Source organism: Drosophila simulans, chromosome X (assembly GCF_016746395.2).
Source record: "Drosophila simulans strain w501 chromosome X, Prin_Dsim_3.1, whole genome shotgun sequence".
Lineage (NCBI taxonomy): Eukaryota > Metazoa > Arthropoda > Insecta > Diptera > Drosophilidae > Drosophila > Drosophila simulans.
The window spans coordinates 12,392,928-12,403,212 of NC_052525.2; the positions used below are offsets into that span (position 1 = coordinate 12,392,928).

The 10,285-nt window shown below is 43.6% G+C and overlaps 3 protein-coding genes across 3 annotated transcripts; 2 read left to right on the forward strand and 1 right to left on the reverse strand.

The window, feature by feature from the left end:
- The first annotated feature begins 36 nt into the window (after positions 1 to 36).
- On the forward strand, positions 37 to 798 carry LOC6740098 (probable 39S ribosomal protein L49, mitochondrial). The gene is made up of 2 exons (XM_002076944.3): positions 37 to 197; positions 262 to 798. Exons 1-2 carry the CDS (start codon positions 141 to 143, stop codon positions 742 to 744), a joined length of 540 nt encoding a protein of 179 aa, XP_002076980.1. The 5' UTR covers positions 37 to 140; the 3' UTR covers positions 745 to 798.
- A 133-nt stretch (positions 799 to 931) lies between these two features.
- Positions 932 to 2,562, reverse strand: LOC6740097 (breast cancer metastasis-suppressor 1-like protein-A). The gene is made up of 3 exons (XM_002076945.4): positions 2,166 to 2,562; positions 1,853 to 2,097; positions 932 to 1,589 (listed from the first exon to the last, which is right to left on the reverse strand). Exons 1-3 carry the CDS (start codon positions 2,353 to 2,355, stop codon positions 1,245 to 1,247), a joined length of 780 nt encoding a protein of 259 aa, XP_002076981.1. The 5' UTR covers positions 2,356 to 2,562; the 3' UTR covers positions 932 to 1,244.
- A 469-nt stretch (positions 2,563 to 3,031) lies between these two features.
- LOC27207938 (protein YIPF1) lies at positions 3,032 to 5,021 on the forward strand. The gene is made up of 4 exons (XM_039296976.2): positions 3,032 to 3,658; positions 3,723 to 3,929; positions 3,993 to 4,085; positions 4,367 to 5,021. The coding sequence occupies exons 1-4, from the start codon at positions 3,173 to 3,175 to the stop codon at positions 4,661 to 4,663; spliced, it is 1,083 nt and encodes a 360-aa protein (XP_039152910.1). The 5' UTR covers positions 3,032 to 3,172; the 3' UTR covers positions 4,664 to 5,021.
- The last annotated feature ends 5,264 nt before the right edge of the window (positions 5,022 to 10,285 follow it).

Below are 10,285 nucleotides of genomic sequence, written 5' to 3' on the forward strand. Positions count from 1 at the left end.
AACGAAATCGATAGCTTCTAGCCAAGTTAAGTAATCGAAACAATTATCGCTGCCATTTGCGCATCACTAACTAGCCAGTGCATATGTAACAACTATTTTTTGTATTTCTCGGGAAATCTGTTAATTTTTAGCCAAAAAACATGGCAACAAGCGCCAAACTGATGCTGGGCAGCAGTCTTTGCCAAAGGCTAAGCCAGGTGAGCAGCCAAAGCAAATGATTCCAGAGAACAATCAACTAAAATCGGTTTTTATATCACACAGCTTACCAGGCAAATACACATGCAACCGGCACTTTTGTCCAGTTTTCGTTCATCCCGCGAAGTTCAGGAGCTCGACAAGTATCCTGAAGTGGAGGTGGTGGCCAATCCGCCCGAGTGGCGTTTTGTGGAGCGTTTGCTGCCAGCGGAAACAGTACCACAGCCGGTGGAGAAGCCAAAATATCCATCCGGTTGGCGGCCACAAAAGGAGGATGGCTCGGAACTGGGTTACCATGTGGCCAGGACGAAGAATCACATGATGCCCGTGTATCTGCACACCAGGTTCCGTGGCCAGCGCAGGATCACGGTGGTGCGACGCGTCCAAGGAGACATCTGGTCGCTGGAGAAGGATCTGCGAGCGGTGGTGGAGCAGTCGCGAAACGGCAAGCTCTGCGCCACGAGAATCAACGAGCTGAGCGGTCAGATACACTTCCATGGCGACCACGTGGACGTCCTGCGCGACTATCTCAAGGAGAAGGGCTTCTGAAGGTCCACAAATGTCGCGTCTGTGCAGCAATAAACGCTTTTCTGTTGATTTAAATCATGTGCGATTTGTTGTTCCGTTTCGCCTCACCTAAGGCGGCTTACCCGCGTTGTGACCTTCCTCCAGTATCCAAGTCTGGATAACAAAATTGCTGGCCTTCTGCCGATTGAATCACTCGCATGCAATCGAATTAAATTTATGTTGAACGCATGCCCGCTTGGCTGCAGTTCGCTTTTATTTGAACTTATCTTTTAGCATAAATTACACACATCGTCTGGATGGGTGGAGGGGTACGGACACACACACACACACGATATTCTGAGAGTGGGACTCGTACTAACTACGTACGACTAAAATCTACGGGAAGAGGAGTTGAGGATGGGTGGCGGAGGTGAGCTTAGCCACGACTACTGCTACATATACGTCTACGGCTGCTGCTTCCTCGGGCGCGGCCGTCAGATACGCGTCATGTGGGCGTAGGCGGCAGCTGCCACGCCCCACCGCTATCCGCTGGCCCCCGCCATAGCTGGCAAACCGGACAGGCTAACGCTCACGCCGGAAGTGGGCGTAACTGTGCCAGCGGCGGTGGCCGACGAGGAGGATCGCTTGAGCGCCTTGCGTATGATCGTCCAGTCCTCCATGATGTCCTCCTCGCGCAGCATGTACACGACGTAGGGACCCGTGACGGTGACGGCCTTCTTGCGTCCCGGTCCGCGCACCTTGCTCTGCCGCTTGTCGGTGCCCCAGTCGGCCCACGAGATGTCCACGTTGTGGCGATCCTCTTCCAGGCGACGGATGCGCTCCATGAACTCCTCGCGCAGATTGTCCACCGCCATGTGTTTCTCGCTCTGCAACGGAAAAGTTGTGAGTTGTAAGAAGATACCTCAACCATTACTTCTACGCTTAAGTTCTGCCATCATACGAATATGATCCTTAACTAAAACCCATTGTTTAACAATATATGGCCTATAAGTGAGTGACATTTTGTGTTAATTAGCCCTGGCAGTGTCGCCCAGTGCCTTATCAACACGAAAGCCAATCTAATTGCGACGATATGGTGGCCAATTAGCTCCTGTGATTTTTGGCGCCAAAATTGGGGTTGGGTATGTACCTCAAAGTGCTGGACGGCCGCTTGTTCCTCGGACTGGTATTTGTGCTCGATATTCTGCAGGCGGTACTTGCGCAGGACGTCCGCCACCTCGATCCTGGTGCGGTACTTCTTGTCCAGTTCCTTTTGCGGCTGGACAAACTCCTCGGAACGCCCGGAACGCACCTCGGCCAATTGTCGTTCGATGAGATTGATGCGCTCGATGTAGTACTGTTCCCGCAACGCGTTAAACTGGCGCTCCAAGCTCACTGTGGCAATGGGAGAAGAAACTCGATGAGTATGGCTTGTGTTAAATGTGTACGTGACTGATTCCTACTCAAATCCTCGATGTGCTCCGCCCGCCGGCGGTCTATTTCACTGGCATCCAGCTCGGAGGAGTCGTCCGAATCGCATTCGTTGGCCTCCTCCTCGTCGGAGGTGTCGTGTGGCTGGCTGGAATTCGAGTGCTCCGATTCTCCGCCAGAAACGTCGCCTTCGCCATCGGATTCGCCATTCTTCACGGGCATTTCAGACTGGATTTCGCGGATCTCTTTGTTCTCGGCGTATTCCGATTCGCCAATGGACTGCAGGTGGCCGCCGGGATAAGCGCGATATGGTTTTTGTTTGCTTTCGGCAATCGGGGAGTGTGGAAACTGTGGAAAACTCTGTGGAAAAACACTAAACTGTGAGCTGTAGCAAAAAAAGTGTGACCGCACGTAAGTGTGTTGGGCAATTTAGTGTTGGTCAACGCGAGCGGAGCATCTAGCTGAGTAGCTAACAAATAGCTAAATATTCTAGTATTCTATTCTATTCTGCAAAAAATATTGTTCACAAGTTCAACCCATTTAAATAGTAATTTGATAATATTTCCGTGATTTCGAACTAACTGCACCAATAAAACAATGGAAAATATTTGTAGGCTTTAGCCATCAGTTCTACCTAGTTACTAAATTTGGGACTTACCCAAATGAAATCCGGTATTACATGATATTTAATTATAATATAATAATGTTCGAAATATTTTCTATGATGACAAAAATATTGATTTTAAAATGAACTTTCTCGTAAATTAAATTGAAGTAATAAATCTTCAAAATATGGTTCATTCCCATTCAATATTGTGGACTTATATAAAATAGCCAAATCTAGCCATTTTCGGCTGCTCAGTCCCACCGCCGTCTGCCATCTCTAGCTGACGAACGCAGTCGCCAGCTGATGTGCATACGCCTATCGATAACCGATAAGCCATCGCTGCCAGCAGATATTTTTTTTGGGCCAAGTGCAAAATACGTGTAATATTTACAATTAGCAAATCGAAACCAATCTAGTCGAGCCGAATTCCAAATGGAGACACCCACGGCCGATGACCTGTTGCAGTTCCGCGACTACAGCGGCGGTGCCCCGGCCCAAATCAATGTCAATTCCCCTACGCACAGCGGATCGGGTGGTTCTGGTGGTGGCTCTGCTGGCTCCGGCGGCTCCGTTGGCGGTGGTGGTGCCAACGCACAGCGTCAACGCGGCGATCCGCTGGCGGATCTCATCTACGACATGACCTCCTCGGCTCAGGGATTCTCCGGAGCTGCATCCTCGGGCGGCTCCCAGCCGCAGAACTCCTCGCTGGACGGATCCGCCGGCGGTGGAGGCGGTGGGGCGAAGCTGTCACTGTTTACGATCGAGTACTACCAGCAGTTCTTCAACGTGGACACCTATATGGTGCTCGAGCGAATCGCCAACTCCATGATACCGAAACGGGCCGCTGGCAATTATCTGCGCATGAACATCGGCGAGAATCCGGATCTGTATGGACCCTTCTGGATAACCGTCACCCTGGTCGGTAGCATTGAAGTTTTCGAAACTCCCAAAGTAGCACTAACTCTTTCCATTTGCATTTCAGATCTTCTCCATAGCAATAAGTGGTAACATTGCCAGCTATTTGCAGCAAGCCAACGATGCCTACAAATGGCACTACAACTTCCATCTGGTCTCCTATGCAGCTACGTCCATCTTCTTGTACGCCAACATCTTGCCGGCCGTTCTGTGGGCACTCTTCAAGTACAGCCTGAAGCCCGTGGACTCCGCTGATGCCGTGGAAACGGACAGCGTAAGTTGCATTGGCATTCCCATCCATCCTTCCATCTCGCTCATATTCGGGTTTTTATTGCAGGCGAGCTACACGCCGAGCCTCTTGTCGCTGATGTGCATCTATGGATACAGCCTGGCCATCTATATACCAGTCTCCATTCTCTGGGTGATCAATGTGAGTTAATTCTCTATAAATTTTGTAGTTAGACAGGAAATTGTGCTTGCATTCTAGCTATTTGCTAATTTGTATTCCGTGGCTTGTCTATATCTGTACTGTTCATTTTGCTGCAACTTTTGAGCATAAGATACTCTTTAATTTTAGATTCAATGATATTTCAAAGTTTTAAACAGTAATCTTCAGTAATTTCCCATCTGCGCAGACATTATGCATAATTTATAGAAACTGTTTCATTTTCTACCTTCTAATTGCCAATTGTTTATCCCAAACTCCTGCAGATCTCTCTGCTGCAGTGGCTCCTAGTGATTACCGCCGCCTTGCTTTCGGGCACGGTTTTGATTGCCGTGCTAACGCCAGCGCTGCGCAACTCGCAGTTCTCGTTGTTCCTCATCGTGGGAATCCTGAGTGCCCATGTGGTGCTGGCCGCTGGATTTCTGCTCTACTTCTTTCACAATCCCACAGTCGCGTCGCTGGATCCAGTTCCTCCGACACCAGCTGCACCTGCTGCTCCGGCTGCCCTAAAAGCCGTGACGCAGGCGGTGGTCAACGCAGTGCCCGGCAATCAGACCCACTAGGATGCATTCCGCGAGAAACCAGTTCGTCGTAAATTAAGTTGTCCCTATTTTTATATTCGCTAGAGAGCTGATCGCGTTGGTTGCATCTTCGTGCTTTGTATTCACTTTCAATAACTTTTTCGCGACTGTATATTTAAATTATCTTAAAGGTAGATGTACGTGTAATTCCAAAAAAAAGAAAACAAAAAACATAAATATAAATATAACAAAAATATCAACACGGAAACAAAAGAATCGCTAGAACTTTTCGCTGGAGTAGTAGAAAATTAAATAAATTTGTCGAAAGATTTAGGAAAGACAGATGAATATGTTAATCATGCCATCATTAAAAAAATTGTAAATATAATCGAAAGTATAACCAAAATGAGTTTTCACTTGGGCATTTGCTGGCTATTTGATTATAATTTGCAAAATTCACTGGCTTTCTCTGTGGGTAAAACAAAACCATTATATTATGATTATATTATTTATATTATATAAACCATTACTTTTCCCATCAGCGGCCATATGGAGAAAGTCCTTTGAGTAAGAGAGAAATGGCATAGAGAAAATGGGCAGGAATGGGGATGCTGGGTTTCCTTTCGCTTCGCTTGTTTTTCGACTTGCCTTTTTGGCCAGCTTCTATGGTGGTAGTGTTGCCCACACACACACACACACACGCATATACCTACCAACTCACACGCACATATGCACACAGGACTATATGGAGGATATATCGAGGACCTCGGGGGGCTATTCATCGTTTTTGCCGCTGTTGTTCATGTTTCGGGCATGCTTTTGCTGAATTTCATGGGCTTGGCGTATTTATTCGAGCAATGTGGGAATTATTCGCAAAGGACGAGGCCAAAAACAGGGTGCTTTTTTTTGCTCAGCAGCTAAAAAACTTTCTCTGTGAGGTTTTAGGAAATTATAACAGATTCAAGTAAAACATTTACTACATATTTGACTATAAGTATAAGTTGTTTATTGAGAAGATTTAAGAAGAATTAAGATTCAAGTAAAATATTTTCTACTAAATATTTAATTAATTAATTATTGTTAATTAAAAATTAATAAAACTTGGTAAAGTTATACATCCACAAAGCTTAACTTGATAAAATATAATTTAAAATTTAAAAAATAAATATTATTTACGACCTAGGACGACACCCATTATAACATTTGGTATGTAACTCACGTACATAGGACTCTTTTACGCCTTTCTATGTGTGCGTGTGTGCATGTATGTATGTATATATGTATATGTATGTAGCTATTTGTTTGTGTGTGTATTCAGCTGACTTGCACCCACGCACGTTTATGGAGAGAAAATTTCTCAATTTCAAATGCAAATATTCGCATAACGCATCGTTAGATTTGTCCTTTCATATATTCTTTTTCATGCATGTGAGTTGAACGTATGTACATCCAACCCATCGCAACTCACACCTTTTGCTGTTTTTTTTTTCTCGTCAGAAACAAAAATCCATTTACTTTACATGGCCGAATATACATGGAATAGACATGTGTGTTGCATAGTTGGGCGTACGTGGCGTATACTTGATGTCAGCATCAGAGACACATTTGTCAGATTTTTGGAGTTAAATTCGGAATTTAAATTGAGTAAATTGCAATTTAATAGCACACATAACTGTGAAGCAAATGTATTCAGATTTACACATTCGATAGATACGATATTCGATTTGAACTATTTATTTGCGCTTTACTAGTTTGTTTCATTTGATACTCGTTCATTAATTTCGCGCAGTGTCTGTGTGCTGAAACGCATAAATTTCTGGATGCCGCATTATATATGGCCACTGATTCGATCGATTTGTGGTGGCATATAGATTAACTGATTTGCCATTCAGCTGATTAGCATTCAAGTGGGTGGCTGTGGGCGCCGGAAACGGAAGTCACTCGATGGCTGTTAAAAGTTTTTGCCTCGCTCTCGTCCTCAGTTCTTTATTCCGTTATTCCGTTATTTGTGCTTTGGGTTTTTGCTTTTTTTTTGTCATTTGCTCTATTTTCGGAGAGGGAGTGAAATTAGCTGATGTTCAGCGACTTGTGTGATTCCTTTTTTGTTGGCTCTTAAAGCAATTACGCCATCCCTTTAGCTTTGCATCCCCACTGCTTTACTCGTTCTTTTCCCATGTGTGCACTGCGAAAAATTGGATATAGAAGCATTTAAATTTGAATAGTATTCATATGATATGCAGTTTAATGAAAAAAATACATAATATATGAATAGATAGATTTATAAAGTAAGTGCACTTTGCATGGGAATGCACATATTTAGATTTGCAAAAAGGTTTAATGTCACATTGTTTCGCTCAGTGTACGCCTTTGCCAGCTGGAGTGTGTGTGAGTGACTTAACCCCTTTGAGCCGCCCTCGTAATGCATTTGAAGCGTTAAAACGCCACTTGAGTGAGGATGTTTGGCCCCGGCAAGGAACTTGCACCCTGGTTGCACCCCTTCAAAGGGGGTGGAGGGGGGTGGAGTGTTGCTGTTGCAGAAGGGGCGGGGCTCAAGGGGCTGCTGGCAGAAGTGCATATGCTAATTGGTAAGTGCACGGCTCAACGAGCACCTGTTGAAGTCAGCATCTCTGCACTTGCGAATTTCTGGATCAGATACCGACTGCGAAAGTTCTTCATGCATGTACATACATAGTTACACTATACATACATACATACGTGCTTGCATACATACATACATATGTACATTCGCTAGTTTAGAGTTCTTATTTTACAAGTAAATATCTTTAAATGAAAGTTGGCTAGTGACATTTTGAAGTGAAAAGCTTGTTTTTGTCAGGGTTTCTTTAATTCCTTAATATTCTTTAATATTCTTTAATATTTGATTGATATGTAAGATTTTATAAGATTTTTTATTTATTTTTGAAAAGATTTCCGCACGCAGTCTAAATACAAAAGAGTCCTCCTACTTCCATATGATTATTGATTTATTTTGTTTGCGTTCGGCTTAAGGCAGCTTAGTGTATCAAAAAGGACCTTTAAGAAGTGATGGAGAGGGGGAGGGAATATGGTTAAATAGTTTACCGGCTGTTATTGGGTTAATTCTGCAATCCTTTTGCCCCTTCTCAGTGTGTTTGCGTGACTGCTCGTTCTTATTTCCATCCATTTCGTGAATATCCTGCGGCCACACCACCACACACGTAGCAGCAGCGCCCAGCAGGATGTGACCCCCTCCCCCTTCCCCCCCGCACATGCACTCAATTAAGTGACGGTGTGTGGGTGCGGAGAGTCCTGTGTGTTGACTTGAGAACTTGGCACAACTTTTGCGTACGAGTTGCCCGACTACGTGACAGAGGTTGCAAGTGCCACGCCTCCTACCACCGCCCCCTACCCTCTTTGCAACTCCTTGTTTACCCTTAAAGGCTCTGTGTTTACACAGCTAGACACACCCAGAAAAAAAAGTGTGCAATAATGCTGAAAAAAAGACCAGAGCATTATTTTCTATAAATAATAAGCATTATAGCAATATATTACTATATTTGTATATATGTTATATATATTTATATATGCCATATTTGTAATTGAAATAAAAGTTATAAAAGTAGTATTAGCAGCAAGTGCTGACAACGCATTATTTTCTTCACCAAAAATCCCATTTAGTTTCGCTTTAAGACACTCCGCTTAAAGTCCCACTATCCAAGTATCCAACTATCCAGCTCGAACTCCAGCTCCATCTCCATACCCATCTGTCCATTTATGGCCATATATGTGTGTGTCTGAATCTCCGGGTGAGTGCTGACCATCTGCCGGCCGGCCGGTCTCCGTGCTTTTGGGGCGTGTTCGTCGTCGCCCGGTTTGACACAATTTCGAATGCCGCCGCCCAAATGCAGAAATTGCTCCATTTTCGCCATGGCGGCCGAGTCTACAACGGCCCCGGGAAAATTCTCCAGCGGGACAGCGCCCCTACGAGAGCTTTTCCAGCGCGGAAAAGCGTAGAGCTTTCCCCAACGCCGTCGGCAATTGCACATCCATCGTCCTGTTTACACACATACACATGTATATATATATACCAAATCTCATGTATCCAGTTCGGGATTTGGCTTAGATAATCACCAGGATTTGCAGAGTGGCTGCGTGAAGGGAGCGGGGGGATGGGGTATAATTTCATTATTCATTTTAATTAATTGAAATTGTTGCAAAGCCAATGGCTGCACGATGATCCTAATGCCAAGTAAGCTCACTAATTGCAATTGTCTTCAAAGGAGTAATGCAATTTATTAATATATATTACATATTGTAATTATTATTATTTTTAAGAATTATAACAAGCAGGAAGTTCTTTATTTCTGAAAATTATTTGAAAAAGAAAGCACTATTATAATAAGAGTATTATGCATATATTGGATAACATTTAAATCAATTAAATAATTAAATATGCAATAAAGGATTCTTTTTTCAATAAAACTTGTATATTGTTTACTTACATCATGCAAAGTACTTCATATTTTTTTATTTTTATTATATGTATTTATTAAGTGAAGTATCCGTGCATCATAATATTATATCTTAACATCACAGGGTGAAGAAATATGCTTAAGAATAACCAAACACTTTCAAAATAAGTGAAGTAATAGTACTTCATATTGCACAATTATTTTCATTTCGAGCTTCATTTTGAGCAAATAGCAATATATAATTATTTTCATTCAGTTTGTGGCACATCTCATTCATTTTGGATGGCAATTTTGCAATTTCGGGACTGTTAAAATGCAGCACATTATAAATTCATCGGTGAATATTAATATTTGATCAGCTTCTATTTCGGCAAATTGAGTCCTTCAGTTGACGTGAATCGCACTGCAAACATACGCTCCGTCTCTTTCCAACTCCATACATCCCTCTCTCTCTCTCGCTCTAGCTCCTTCTATCTCTCTCCCTATCTCTGTCTCGCTCTGTGCAGTGCCCGCATCCTGAGACAAAGTCTTTCAATTAATTTCAAATGGGAATGCACCGAAGCTCAATGCAAACATTTGCACAACTTCAAATCGCTTTTGCCGCTTCTATTGCCGTTGCTCTGCTTTATTTCCGCCCACTGTTTTCCCAACGCCCCCTCCACCCCCCTTAGTTCCATCTCTTTTTTACACAAGGAGAAAATATTACCTAGTTTAAAAACTTAAGTAAAGAATTACACGAACATTAAGTTATAGGTGCTTATATCTGGTATGTTTGCTTCAAGTTATTCGATTTCTTTATACATAATTGATTATTTTTTAATTATATATAATGTTGTGAAATTTTTTTAAATTTAACGCCAGGATAACACTTATTTTTCCAAGTGTTCCGCTTCCTGTTGTTTTTTGAGAGTTGCGAGCAGCTGAAATTACACAGATTACATGGGATATAGAGACGAGCTGTTGGCACACATTCTGCCGCACCGCCCACTTGCCACGCCCCCGGACGTTGAGGCAAATGCATTTTGGAAATTATTTCGGAGCCGCGCTTGTGGAGAGAATTTCCCGCTGGCGTGGAGAGTTGAAGCCGCACGGCTTGGAGGGGGAAATCGGTGCGGAAAAGCTGTGCCGAAAAGCTCTGCTCCTGTTCGAATTGTAGGTGCTGCTGCGTTTTCCGTGAAAAGTCTCCTCGTCACAGGATGCGTTGGCGTCTCTG

Coding starts and splice junctions, on each gene's coding strand:
- LOC6740097 (XM_002076945.4), bottom strand. CDS start 2,355: ATGCCCGTGAAGAATGGCGAATCCGATGGCGAAGGCGACGTTTCTGGC. Junction 2,098..2,165: donor GGAGCACATCGAGGATTTGA/GTAGGAATCAGT, acceptor CCATTGCCACAG/TGAGCTTGGAGCGCCAGTTT. Junction 1,590..1,852: donor CGGCCGTCCAGCACTTTGAG/GTACATACCCAA, acceptor TTTCCGTTGCAG/AGCGAGAAACACATGGCGGT.
- LOC6740098 (XM_002076944.3), top strand. CDS start 141: ATGGCAACAAGCGCCAAACTGATGCTGGGCAGCAGTCTTTGCCAAAGG. Junction 198..261: donor TTTGCCAAAGGCTAAGCCAG/GTGAGCAGCCAA, acceptor TATATCACACAG/CTTACCAGGCAAATACACAT.
- LOC27207938 (XM_039296976.2), top strand. CDS start 3,173: ATGGAGACACCCACGGCCGATGACCTGTTGCAGTTCCGCGACTACAGC. Junction 3,930..3,992: donor ATGCCGTGGAAACGGACAGC/GTAAGTTGCATT, acceptor TTTTTATTGCAG/GCGAGCTACACGCCGAGCCT. Junction 4,086..4,366: donor CCATTCTCTGGGTGATCAAT/GTGAGTTAATTC, acceptor AAACTCCTGCAG/ATCTCTCTGCTGCAGTGGCT.